Source organism: Centruroides vittatus, unplaced genomic scaffold (assembly GCF_030686945.1).
Source record: "Centruroides vittatus isolate TY-2023 unplaced genomic scaffold, ASM3068694v2 contig_921, whole genome shotgun sequence".
In the NCBI taxonomy this organism is placed as follows: Eukaryota; Metazoa; Arthropoda; class Arachnida; order Scorpiones; family Buthidae; genus Centruroides; species Centruroides vittatus.
The window spans coordinates 530,393-544,698 of NW_027122608.1; the positions used below are offsets into that span (position 1 = coordinate 530,393).

General features: G+C 35.6%; 1 protein-coding gene across 2 annotated transcripts; it reads left to right on the top strand.

Annotated features, from left to right (window-relative positions):
• Positions 1 to 2,067: 2,067 nt before the first annotated feature.
• Positions 2,068 to 13,168, top strand: LOC136984522 (high affinity copper uptake protein 1-like). Of its 2 annotated transcripts, none has more exons than XM_067281535.1 (4): positions 2,068 to 2,293; positions 5,756 to 5,840; positions 9,268 to 9,451; positions 12,377 to 13,168. In XM_067281535.1, the coding sequence occupies exons 2-4, from the start codon at positions 5,756 to 5,758 to the stop codon at positions 12,582 to 12,584; spliced, it is 477 nt and encodes a 158-aa protein (XP_067137636.1). In that variant the 5' UTR covers positions 2,068 to 2,293; the 3' UTR covers positions 12,585 to 13,168. The 2 variants fall into 2 exon arrangements, with proteins under 2 accessions (XP_067137636.1, XP_067137637.1); XM_067281536.1 differs by lacking the exon at positions 2,068 to 2,293 and adding an exon at positions 3,249 to 3,273.
• The last annotated feature ends 1,138 nt before the right edge of the window (positions 13,169 to 14,306 follow it).

Below are 14,306 nucleotides of genomic sequence, written 5' to 3' on the forward strand. Positions count from 1 at the left end.
CCAGATTGGCGTAATTCCAGATTAAGCTTTATAGCCCATTTATAGCACGAAAATCGGTTTTTAGCCCGGAAATAAAGATGATGAAGTTATTTGGAAAATGTATTTTTTGTATTTTTCGGCGGGTTTTTACCACTCGATTAATTTTTTTAAAACGTAGTATGTATTAAATAAAAAGTGTAAATGATTAAAGAAAATAAATAAGTGTTGCCAGACTGACATAATTGGGTTTGTGCTTTATAGCCCGATTATAGCACAAAAATGAGTTTCTAGCCCAAACATATAGAAAATGGAATAACTTCGAAATTGTATTTTTTTATTTTTGGGCAGGATTTTAATGTTTTATATGTTAGATAAGAATGTGTAAAAGCTGTACTGTGTACTGCAGCGCTTTTGATAGTGTTTGCGATGTGAAGGAATTATTGTGGACGATTTCAACGGCATATAACTTACTAGAGTCCTTGACGGCCGGATGGCCGAACGGTCAGAATGACAGCCTACAGCTCTCCGGGATCGATTCCGGACGGGTCAAAAATTTTTTAGTGAATTTTTCGGGGGTGATCCGTCTGGATATGTCGGCCCACGCCCCTCACCACCCGGCCACCCCATTGTGGGCTTGCTAAAGAGGCCCACTTAGTGCCTACAGGACGGAAAGAGTTAAAAAATACTAGTAGACTCCGAATCGGATAAAAGTTAACGTAGAAACTAGCGCCGCCTTGGACACAGTGGCGTAGTGTGGGTGTCAGCCGCTCGGGGCCGAAGAAAATTTCTCCGCCCCCTTATTTAGGTATCTCAATTTAAAAGATTAAAATATACAGTAATTCTAAAAAATTTTTTCAGCAAGAGCAATCATTATTATTGTGTATTGTACAGGTTCAAATTTTTACAAGATATTATTATTATTTATTGTGAAATTTTGCCGCCCCCTAAAAGTGCCGCCCGGGGCGGGCCGCCCTGGCCGCCCCCATTACTCTACGCCACTGCGTGGACAGATTGTTGTGTGCCGAATTATGATAATCATTTCTTGCGTAAATAATTTTGCCAAAAATAATTACCATAAGTCTCGAGTTTGCGGGAATTGTCACAGGATCATAACAGGAATACCACCGTGTTGTCGTGCAGTTAATTGTAATGTAAGAAAGAAGGGATTACGAAAATTTGATCGTCAACCGATGATATAGTATCAGAGCAACTTGCGGGTACTAAGAGGACCTATTTTATTCCAATCGTGGATTCTATCAGGCCGACAATGGAGTGGTAACGTGGTGCAGGAGGGAGCCTAACATATCGGAGAAAAGCCACCCATAAAAATTCAATGGAATTGTTCATTAGAATCGATTCCAGATCTCCAGAGCGGTACACAAATGCCTTAACCACGCCATTCAAAAATTCGCTAATAATTTAATTCAAATTTTATTTTCAATCATAGATGTCACTCAAAAATAAAAATATACTTTTGATAACTTTTTCTAACTTTGGCAACATTATTATATTTAATTCATTGCTCTTAAAACAGGCAAAAGACTTCACTCCTTAGATAGAACAATAATATAATTCAGTTATTGTGTATTTTGAAATGTCAATAGTAAGCACGATGCACTCATACCTTGCTATGGCTAAAGTTGCGTGATACACCCCAAAGATTAAAGAATAAGGATGTAAACAAGTCTGTTAAATCAGGAAAGATGTAAACAAATGCTGTAAAGAATTGCTCTTGGATAGATTATCCCTTTTGTTTTTAGTGTTTAAAATCTTATACAGTGTGATGGCCCACAACACTAGCGCGGTGACGGACGAATGGCCTGTACGATAAAGTCATCTGGCGGCTTCGGAGGATCCGAGTTCGAGTTCAAGTAGCCTTAGGGTTGTAACCTAGATATGTTGGGCCCCTTACATTATCACCTTACCATTCCCATTAAAAATGTAACCGAATTTGTTTGTATGCTTCACAGAGATATACAAATTAAAAATTATAAAATTTAAGTATTAAAAAAAAAAAAATAATAATAATAATTTAATTTTTTCTCTCGACTACGGCGATGGTGGCGACTTCTCGTTTCGATAATCGAAGTTATAGTGTCAATCATGTAGTGTGACGTTTCCCAGTGACACAGGGAAGTACTATTACGTATGTGTTTTGAACTGTTAAAGGGCAATTTAAAAAAATTTTGTTGCGATCGTACCACCAGGCGCTTTACAAATGCTAAAGTTAGCATTTTATTCGATCGCGAATCGCCATAACAGCTGTTTGGAGGATTTAACATCATTACTTTGGGATTAAATCACAAAGTTAAAGGTATTCATTTTTCATGTCATTTTAATTAATTTTTATTGATTATAAATTTTATTATGGTAATTTGCACTATGTTCAGGCTGCATAAAAACAGTACAAGATGAGATAAAGGCTATAAAATATTAATTATGGTGATGTAGAAGCATAAGAATCCATGCTTTATTCCACAGCATGGATTCTTATGCTTCTACATTACCATAATTAGTATACGAAAGGATAAAAATTGCCCTATTTCTGATGATAAATTACATTCTCAAACACTTTTATGTCTTGGATTTAAATGCAAGCCAAACAAGCTACAGCTTAAGGAATTCACTCAAGAATTTAGCTTTTTGACTGCAGTTTTTAAACTTATAGCTGTGGGGCGAGGGCCTCCTATGTGGTAGACTTTAGGGAAGATGAATTCCAATCCTGAGTTTGTTGACTGACATTTGTATGAGAGGGGATGTCACAAATGTTTTTGAAAGATCAAAGATGCTGCAATACAGATCTGCATCTCTCTATACAGTAACAAGATTCTGTAGGCTGTGCTCTTTTTCTACTTGTGATGTAATAATTAATCATACGTAATCTCGCAAAAGTTATTTACTTAACTGGATCCTCGTAATATCTGAAATTCCTTCCAAAACCTTGGGTTTGATAGGCTTAATCGCATTCCTGGCAGTTTGTTTTTGAACTCCCGGAGTACTCTCTCGGCCATCTGGCTGGCCGTACTTAACACAAAATATGTTAAAATAAAGCCAGAAACAGAAAATTTGATAAGAAAATACAAAAATGTAAAAAATTATGTTGAAATTGTACAGTACGAGACGAGGTTGCATCTTAGTACGTGCTCGGCTCCGAGTACAGGTAAGCTGACTTGCAGTTTTATATATGACATAGTGATGATAAGGGTCGAGGGAGATAGAGGATGAATGTATGATAACTCTGTTAAAAATATAGCTTAGATCATACGGAAAAGGTATAGAAAAAGCATAAAGCAGGTGAGAAAACAGACTGCAAGCTGTTACGCTTCTTGTAATTTGCGATTTATATTTGTATCATTTTGTTTTGTTATAATTTTATAGTTCCATCGCAGCTTTATACAAAAGATTATGACACGTTCTTTATCAAAAACAGGAAATATTAAAGTCGTAACTTATCTACGTTTGCCTGTTGATGTTGCAAAACAAATAAAATGGAATATTTCTGTTGTTTTGCAAGAATTAAGTCAAGGTTTATTTTTAGAAAAACTGATGTAGTAGTTTTTTATTGTAGTTTAAAATGTTGCATCACTTATTGATTTATTATACAAGCATTTAAAACACAGAATTACATCTCTGTAGTGTTTTATAATTGTTATGGATTTGTCTTAATGTAATAATGGAGGATACTTTGATGGTAATGTATGGCTTTAATATTTAATAATAATAATAATACATAATGTTACTTTGGAGCATGCATAAAAGTAGATGATGCGGATATGTGTTGGTATGTTCCAACAATAGATTTATATGCGGTAATATGACTTGCAGACAAACTGGCGAGGGGGATGTCTCCCAAGTGGACTTTCTATTGAAACTGGTGCCTATTTAGGTGTTACAAATGTGAAGAAAACTTAGAAAACTCCATTTGTGAAGCTCGAACCCACAACCAACTACTAGCGTTCGGTGGTTTTATGCACTTGGACGCTGGTAGGCCTCAACACTAAGTTGGATCTTATATACTGTAATTATACAAAAATGTAAATGTATGCTCTAACAGTAGATGAGATCCCCGTGTATGTGTGTAAGCGCATGCAAGGCTGGTTGTGTTTGCGGCTCTGCATGCATTTTTGTGTACTCAGAAGTGAATTTTCTCTACTTCCTTCAAGCATATTTTATATAAATTAGAACATTAAACATTATTATATTAAAAATGCCTGGAAAGACAATGTCGATGGACATTGCCATGCTCGAAGCATTAAAATAACGACGTTAATCTTGCTAATGTATTTATGCTCTGATAAAGGTCTTAAGTGGTGTTTAGTTGATAGTAATGGGGGAGAAAAGTAGTATATTTTTCTAGACAGAGCTAAAACACTGCAAGCAGCTGCCGGGGAATAAAAATAAAATAGAGGCCGTCTACTGGCAAAAGTCATTCTTCTGGTTTCGACGCTTTCGTGTTCGGAACAGGTTTCTTTTTATTGAATATATTTATAACTTATACAATATTTTCATATTTTTTCTGTTTAAACAGTTATATATAGCCTATATTTAAGTCGAGGTAGTTAATTTGTATAACGGTCGAGTGTTATTCCATTTGAATGGCATTAAATGCTTATTTTTTTACATTCATGTGATAATTAAGGATCTTTTGTTACGGAGTTATATTATGGAATTTACGAGCTAGAGTTGTGTAAGGTGATGACTTAACTGCATTTTAGAATAGATAAGATAGGAACGAGCGATTATTTACTTAACTAGAAGTATGCGAAGGTTGGTTCGTAAATTTTAACGCCTACGAAGCTGTAGTTGTGGGCATTTTTAATGTTACGTAAAAAAATATGTAGGTCCTGTTACTTAAGGTGTTACTAAGTGTAACTTGTTAGCAAATTTTATATTTTTAAACTGCCGTGTGGGTGCTAAGAGGGCCTTTTTTAAGCTTGTTGTGGGTTCAACCAGGCCCACGACGAGCTGGCCGAGTGGTGACTGACATGTCGGCCCAAAAAGTCCTGGGATTTTTGACCGTTCGGATTTAATCCCCGATCTTTCAGAGCAGTAGGCTAACAACTTTACTAGTTCAATAGATGATAAGAAACGTGTGTGTTTTTTAATTATAAATTTAAATATGATGCAATACTTATGCAATACTCATATAAAATTTAGTTTTTGGGGTGAGCTATATGAAATTGCACACTCGTACAGTATAGGATCTTATGTATACACGCACAGTTCAGGTTTACCCATTCATATAGTGTAAGATCATACATTACAATGTAAAAGTATATACTTCTGCATTCCAGGATCTTGCACTTATATAGGAAGGGTCGTGCATTTGTACAATGTTGGATTGTGTAGTTCGTATGCTTGCACTTGTACAATACAAGGATATATGCTTGTATGTAAACATGTATAGGATCCTACAATGGTATAGCGAGGGGGTGCAAGGGGGTGTATCATGCACCAGGTGCCACTCGCAGAGGGGCTCCCAAATGGTCTCCAAGACAAACCATATGTGTTTCTGGCAGGGGAGGGGGTGCCAATAAAGTGTCGGGTGCCAGTTATGTTTGCTACGCCACTGCGATCCTACAGTATTGATGATAAAATGCATCCATTTATTTGGATTAAAAATTGTTGACGATGACACGTCATCTTGAAACTTTAAAATTATCAAAAAAGGAATATTTTAGATAGGAATATTCAGTATATATAGTTAATGTATATAAAAATTATAGTTCATGCGACTAATTTTTCGTGTTAATTGATATTAAAATTTTCATTGCAGATGTCGGAAGCCAATTCGTATTTTGATTTTGGTTGCGACATCCAAAATCTCCTCTTCAAGGGTGTCTCTGTCTCGTCTGTCGGTGGTGAGTAAAGTTTATTTTAATTATAGAAATTTGATGTAGAGAGCGGAGTTAATTAAGGAAGCTGTTGTCACAAATGTCAAGACTCTTATCTTAATCAATTAATTAAGAATGAATCAGCTTCCTGCATTGGAAACGTAGGAAAAAAAACATTATAAAGCTCCATAACCTATCGAGTGAAATATTTAATTACGAATCTTAATACAGTATAACATACTTCAAATTAGCTTCGTCTAATGTATAAAACTTATTGCAGTTTATTAAAAACGCTTTAATTCTTTAAAATGATAAAATTTCAAATAAAAGTACTTATTTAAAACTTCAGAAAATGGAGAATTTATCACTTGTTGCATCTGTGGAAATGCCAATTAACATTTTCAGGTTCCACTTCCTTTCTGTGCTACTTGACTGCAGATAAAGTTAATGTAAGTTAATGAATAGTTGATCCGGTAATTGGAAAATCATTAGTAAACATTCGAAAAAATGTAATTTCTTGAGGAATAACCAGAAAATGATAAAACTATAAACGTTATTTTGACATTTTAGCATGTGATAAGTGATGCATAACCATTATCTCATTGGAGTTTTGTTAGTGAAAACCGATTTAAGAGTTTAGATGAATTAATCTAGGTTCTTATTGGTGTACAAACTGGTATGAAGTAGGTACAAACTGTCTTTTTTGGTGACTGTTTGACCAGTTTTTTACGAGTCAGAAAAGTTCTGTTCACTTAGTATGAAGCATACAAAACTTTGCTTTGAGTAGCGTTCATTTTGTTCCTTTACAGTGATTAAGACGAATGTAAACCTAGCTTTAACAGTGGGTGAAGTTTAAAGAATGCCAACGTTTTTGTCTCGGTTAACGACCTAGCAGATAAAACCACTGAATGCGTAGTTTTTGTAGGTCCAGGCTTTGTGTTTGGAACACAAAATTAGGACAGTTTTCCATAGAAATTCCTTGTGGGAAGCATCTCCCTTGGCAGATTGCAAAAGTGTTGTATTGCTGTATACAAACAAACACTCAGTTAATTAATGGCTGTTTTTCAAGCGTGGACAGTCTAAAGCAGAATCTTCCAGTAAGAATATTCTTTTTTTCAATCGTCCACTCTTGAAGATAGTCCATCAACTGGGTCATAAATGTTAGAATTCTTTAAACTTCACCCAATGTTAAAGGGGTATCTATTAATTCAACTGAGTAACCACATTGGCTAGTTTAATCTTTTTAAAAGTTTATGCTGTAAATAAGAACAGACAAAACACCATTAACTATCATAAATTGTGTAATATGTATTAACAATGTCTTTGCTTTTAAAATAATACTTGCAAGGCTACAAGAACTAGTGTATTTGATACATAGTTAATGATTCCGAATGATCTTTATCAAAATTTAATACGTTCGAGTGGCTAGACATTAATTACGGTGACAAACCAGTTTTCGGCTTGTAGTATACCGTGATATATGCAGTTACGTGGAACGTTTTGTACATTGCTCCACATATTGTATCGCATTCTTTGATTTGTATACGTCAGCGAAGGTATTATCGGCAATAGAAAGTATTTTAGATACATTTTTGCTAGTTATTTGTCGTCAGTTCTATAGAATAGTATCTATGCAGCCTACGAATACCAAAGGAATCAACCTGCTTAAGTTTGCTGGTCGACGTAACGGCCTTGGATTATGTTAAATATCGAGAGAAATATGTCAGGGTGTCACGCGGTACAAACTCATGAACGGTCTTACTAAACAGGTTTGAATGTAGTCAATATGCAGTTTAAGACAATATTCTCCAATATATACTCTTTACAATGAATTTAATTGAATTAGTATGGAAACTTTATTAATTTTATCGGCTCACTGCTCTGTTGGGCACACTTCCGATACTATATTCTCGGAGACAATGGTCGCATTTTTCGACAAAAATGGCAAAAGTGTACGAGCGCAACGAAAGCAGAAAGCTGTAATTTAAGTATCGGATATCCAGTTTAAAAAAATTTATTCTAAAAATTATAAATTGGGTCACGATATAAATGCAGCCAGTTGTGCCGCGTAACAGTCAAAGTGCCAAATATAGACTCGATACATGTGGCGTCACATTAGATTAGGTGGAGTGAGGTGATCCGGATAACGAACAGGTTAAGAGAGCGTCGTGGGACGTTAATAATAATAAAAAGTTCTTGCATAATGCGGGGATTATGAATTACATATGGCCGAGTGGATACAGAAATAGAATTAGAGGAAAATCTGTAGTAACAATTATTTCCTTTAATAGTAAAATATCAATGTTTGTTTTATTTAAGTATACGATATTGATTTTTATAATAAAAATGTCGGTAGAGGAAGTAGAAGTTCGTTTGCGACTTGTCGATCTTGTTTCGTAATACATGGTCGATCACCGGTAGATAAATTCTTGCATATTTTATATTTGGTAGAGAGGAATAAAACAAGGGAAAAACATTTGAATTAACTACATTACAGTCTGTAACCATTTAACTATTCCTTTAATTATCCATTTATTTATAATTGTTTTAATGTACAGCAATTTCTTACGTAAAATGTTATCACAAAGCTTGTTTGTTTAATTATCAATTATGGTATATATGTGTATCCATATTTAAAAATTCTCTAGAGGGGTATTAACACCTGTTGGTTCAATGAAATGTCATTGACGCGACAACATAAACTATTATATGTTAATAGAGTTCTGGGTTTTCTTCTTGTCCTAACATCTAAATAGGGCCAGTTTCCTGTGGAAAGTCTTCTCGAGAAGCAGTAATGTAGCTAGGATAGGGCAGGGAGAGCAGTCGGCGCTCTTTCGGGGGTGGAACTTCCGGCCTACTGCAACTAAAAGCACAAATCTTAGCCGTTTCACTGCCGGGGGCACCTCCTGTCAGCAAATCGTCCAAGTGTTACATCACGTTATCTAATCCAAATTGTTTACTGTCGAGAAAAATGACATTTAGCATTAGTGGCAAAGAGTTTTAGAATTGAATTTTTGCAATCTGCTAACATATAATCAATAAACTGCCACACGACAGTACTAAGTAGTAGAATTTCCTTTACTAATTCATGTGGTTTGTCAAGCAGTTAATGTTTGAATTTTTGATAAATAAACAGACAAAATAATTAAAATCAGTGATTTATACAATACAAAATACATTTTCTATAACACCAAACAGCTTTGAGATACAAAAAGTCATTGTACTTTTGAAGATTTATGCTTCTAATGACATTTAGAATACGTCGCAAAGCTTAATCAATGTTCCAAGTGCAGTTTATGTCGCTGGGACCGATATATTTGAGTGTAGATAACAATCTTCGGAGTACATTTTATAGTATAATACAAGGATTTCTACACTTTTTATGGCTTAATGCAAAAGTTTATTGCCTATATGTGTAAAAAATGATACTAATGACTAATTTCTGTTTATTTAGGAATGATCGGACTGTGTATAGGAACGGCATTTCTCACTTTAAGCTACGAGTCCATGAAAGTTTTCAGACATCGCCTGACTCTGCTGCAGAGTAAGCGTTCGGATTCCATCCCCAGATCGGAATCGTCCCGCTCGGAGAGCGATTTCTTGGTCACAAGAACTCTGTCTGCCGAGACTCTAAAAAGGTATTTATGAAAGATAATTTATTTATAATCTAAGCTAAACGAGAATGAATTGTATGTTATTTGAGTATTTATATTGTGTCTGGTAATTCGTACGAAATGAATAGATTTTGATATAAGAAACTAGTGGATCAATAATAAGAATATTGGGTTAAACTGGTACATAAACTGGTACAATGTCTCAGAAATAAGTAAAAATACAGTGTGATTCTAAAATTGTCTATTAATTTGAAGGGGTAATAGAGGTAGGTGATATGAACATTTTCTGTCAGATATCACGGGGTCGCTAGCATATCATTTCTTCGGTAGACGATGTTAAAGTCAGGTGAGTGCTGCGGTACACACGACACATTACCGGCTGGAAACAGCTGTTAAATAGCGCTCAGAATAAGCAAACAGTTGACTAAAACTCTCTTAAATATCCTGGGAGTAATGCAAATCATGACCATTGCATCCAAGTTCTGTTCCTCAGGCCTTTCGTATCTTTCACAGTATGATGTAGTGAAGTGTGAGTACAGGCTAGTGAATTCTGATCTTGCTGATTTAGTAACAGGCCTACTGCACAGTGGTGTAGCGAGGGAGGTGCAAGGGGATGTATCATATACCAAGTGCCACTTGGAAAGGGGCGCCCAAATGGTCTCCAAGACAAACTATATGTTTCTGGAGGGGGAGGAGGGCACCAATAAAGTGTCGTGCCCCGGGCGCCAGTTATGTTAGCCACGCCACTGCTACTGCAGCCACTCCAGGCCTGAAAAGTGCCACAACCACTCAGGACTGTGTCACCTTGGTAATGACACACTTGACCCAATGCTGCTCGATAAAAAATGTTTGTTTACCTGCTTATATCACCTTTTCAAATAAATGCATAGACTTCAGAATCATTTTAATTAACTAAGATAAGACTTAATTTAACATTACATAAATATTTTCAAAGCTTTTATGCTATTGTTTGAACTTTTGTTCAAATGATGCAGTCACGAGTGAAGACTAAAAGCATCAAACATGAATAAACATCATATTAAAGGCTTTAACATTATGTAATTTCCATACATTGTCATCAGAATAAAGGCTGAAATACATTTCAGGATGACAAAGGCTTTGAAAATCGCATAAACATTAGGTGCATTACTCGATAAACTAGCTTAAAGTGGCTCCAACTTATCAGACTATAACACAATAAACACAGCTTTAAACCGTTGGAAATCCAGAATGAAAATTTTAATTTAATATTCAAAACATTCTGACTAACATTCTTGATCAATACTTATTTATCAGGTCATTAATAGGACAATAGCGAGGTTTAGGCCGAAGTTTTAAATGCGAAAACATGTACGTCGGACATTCGGCGCCGCTTTCCTATAAGCCTAGAAGTTTGACAGTGGTGTTTGGAAAGTCAGTGGAATCGTGCTCGACATTCCAAACGCCATTGTCAAACTTCTAGGCTTACAGGAAAGCAGCGCCGAACGTGTGACGTACACGTTTTTGCGCTTTAAACTTCGACCTCAACCTCGCTATTAACTATGTTTATTGCTTAAAGTCAAGTGGCATTTTAGTGATTTATGCTCTAAGTTAGCTACTGCAGTAAAGTTTGGAAGTGTCAAAGGAAGTTAAAGATGGCTGTTGCCATCTTTGTATTTGTGAAATTTAGACTGGAACACATGATGATTGTTGTTGGTTACCGCCACTGTTACAATTCTGCATATCTCTGAGTAAAACATTTGGCATTATATAAAACAATGTCTAGGAACAACAGTGATGGCACAACTGTTTATCTCAAAAAACTTGCTAAAAGTGAACTTTGGCAGTTTAACTACGGCTATAAGCTCTATTTAGTCTTTCGTGGTGAACTCCTCCATATATTCCACAAGTTAATTTGTATTCTTGCACATAACTTTACATCTTTTGTGTAGATAAATTCTAGTTTTATGATTCGTTATCCAGGAACCGATTAGTCACAAACAGCGATTCCCAAAGTGGGTGCTACGGATGTTTAAGAGGGCATTAGAAGACTTAAGAGGGCACTGGATGGAAAGGGGTGGCAGGAATATTGAAAGACAAGGGGACAAAAGTTCATTTTGAAATGGGGAAAAAGTATCAGAAACGTATGCGTTTGTACTTGTATGTGTTTGTATGTATATTTGTGACATTAAAACAATAAAATTTGGTCAGTGATCGGTTTGGAGACCGCTCCTCCATAGGAAGTCTTATCCAAAACATCAAGGGAATGCTTATGTTGGCTTGGAAGCTGCCGGTGTGGACAATACATGTCCACACCGACACTGATTCTGATTCACCTGTTCTGTTGTAGACACTCTTGTGGCCTGGAGCTTGTCTCGAGTCCAGAAAATGGCACCCAAACTGGACGGAGCATCAAACCGAGTGGTGGTCTCGTGGGATGCTATTACATTATGAAAAATGCTCTGAAGTTTGTGTTCATTGTTTTAAAATTTTCAATACATTGTGGACTTCATAATGTCTTTAACAACAAACAGGCACAAGGAATTTTATACAAGAATGAAGTTATTTTTTAATACTTTGTTTCCGTTTCTGGTAGCTTTTTAGCGAGTGGAAGAGAGTTAAAAGCTACATAAGGTTTGAATCGTTCTCCAGTTAGTTTCAATAACTTTAAGCATGACTAAACAGATAGATCATTGTATAAATAATGCAATATAGTAACAATTAATTGCATTATATACAAAATATCATTATAAAATCATCTTTTGGTATTGGTTCAAGCATTGGGAGACCATTTTGGCTAAAATATTATACGAATAAAGTTACCATGAAACATTCTACACCTTACAGTCCTTGTGAAGTGAATGCCAAGAAATGGTCGACCTAATAGTATATTAAAATCAGCTAAAAACAATAGAAATAATACAAGTTAATCTGCATTTAACTAATAAGTTACTGCCATTTTATTTCCAGGTTGAAGTTCCACTTTTTCCAGACTATTTTGTATGTGCTGCAAGTAGTTCTAGGATATTTTCTAATGCTTATAATCATGAGTTATAACGTTTGGTTGGCCGTTACGATATTCCTGACTTCGGGATGCTGCTACTACCTGTTTGGCGTCTTTGTGTTGTCTCGTTCGGTGGTGGTTCCCATCGAGTTCATGTCCACCGACGATCACTAGAAGTGGAAATTTCGTACGCCAGAAAGTTTCTAACGATCTGTAAAATCACCAAAGGTATCTTAGAATTTTTGTTAATCTCTCTCGTTTTTGCGACCATGTGATATGTGTGGCGTGAGAGTCGACGTTCTCACTAATTGAGGCGATACGCTTCGACACAATTTTGAGCTTATGTTTCTCACAGTTTTTATTGTCTCGTGTAACTAGCTTAAACCAAAAATGGTACACGCATACAACCGATACTACACTTTGCACGTATAATGCACAATATCGATGCGAGTGAATTTAGTTTAGAATTATTTAATTATTATCGGTGATGTCGCAAATTAATTTATTTTGTAAAATCTGTAGCCGAGTGCATAATTAAGTGTCCAAAGTTGCTCAAATTCTAGTTTGAAATTCGTTGTTATCGGGATAATTATACGTTATCTATCACCTTCAGCAATATGAAAATAGTGTATAAAGTATTTTTATTATATTATATTTGTTGATATTACTGTACAAATGATCACTTTACTTCTGACCTGTATATTGTGCAAAAATATATGGATTATAAAGTGAATAAAGTATTAGTTTTATATGTTATATTTATGAGTAAAGTCTTGTCAAAAATCTGTGGTGTAGTGCACATTAAATGTTAATACAAAATGCATGGTGTCAGTGGCGTAGCAATGGGGGCAAGGGGGTGTATCATGCCCTGGGTGCCACTCGCAGAGGGGTGCCCAAATGGTCTCCAAAACAAACTAAATGTGTTTCTGGAGGGGGAGGGGCGCCAATTAAGTGTCGTGCCCCAGGCGCCAGTTATGTTTGCTATGCCACTGCATGGTGTTGCCTGCTTGAGTTATTTGTACACCATTATAATCTTCATATATCAAAGAGTTATTGATTGCAGGAAGGTTAGGATACTATGTAAATGAGTAGAAGGGATAGCACTGATAGTTGGTCATGGGTTTGCATCCCAATATCCTACGATGATTGAATCTCTCTCTATGGATGATTGAATGATTGAATCCAATCTCTATGGATGATTGAAGAAACCATGGGATTTCTTCACTTGTTTAATATTTAAATAGTGTCCAGTTTGTCATTAAAAAAACCCCAGAAGGCAGATTGCCCATTTGTTGCATTGCCTTATGTCATCAGTTGAATCCAGTTTAGTCCTATTATATTTGGGAGGTGTAGGATGGGAATTGTAGGTCAGAAAGGATGGCATGCTTTGTGGATATGAATTTTATATATATATATATATATATATATATATATATATATGTATATATGAAAGAAACAGCATGTTCATGGATGCATATTGTGGATCAGTAAGGTTACACAATGCATGGGTGTTAGTTATGGATTTGAAAGAGACAAGATGGCTACAAATAAAAATATATTTGAAAGGAGTAGGATGCTTGTAGATATGAATTAATGGATGCAGAAGGAAGAGAATGTTATGTGATGGTAAACTACAGTTACAGAAAGGATAGGATGCTCTATGAAAGTGAATAACAGGATGGAACATGGCTAGGATGTTTATAAAGAGGTTATGATACTATTTGGAAGTGGTGAAAGTGCAAGATGCAGAATACAGAATATTTTTGTTTTAACTCTTTTTGCCCTGAGGGAAACTAAGAGGAATTATTTTTATATCAGTTGTGGGCCTATTTAACCTACAATAGCAGCAACCAGTGACGAGGGATGGGCTCTGAAAAATTTTGAGTGATTTTGACT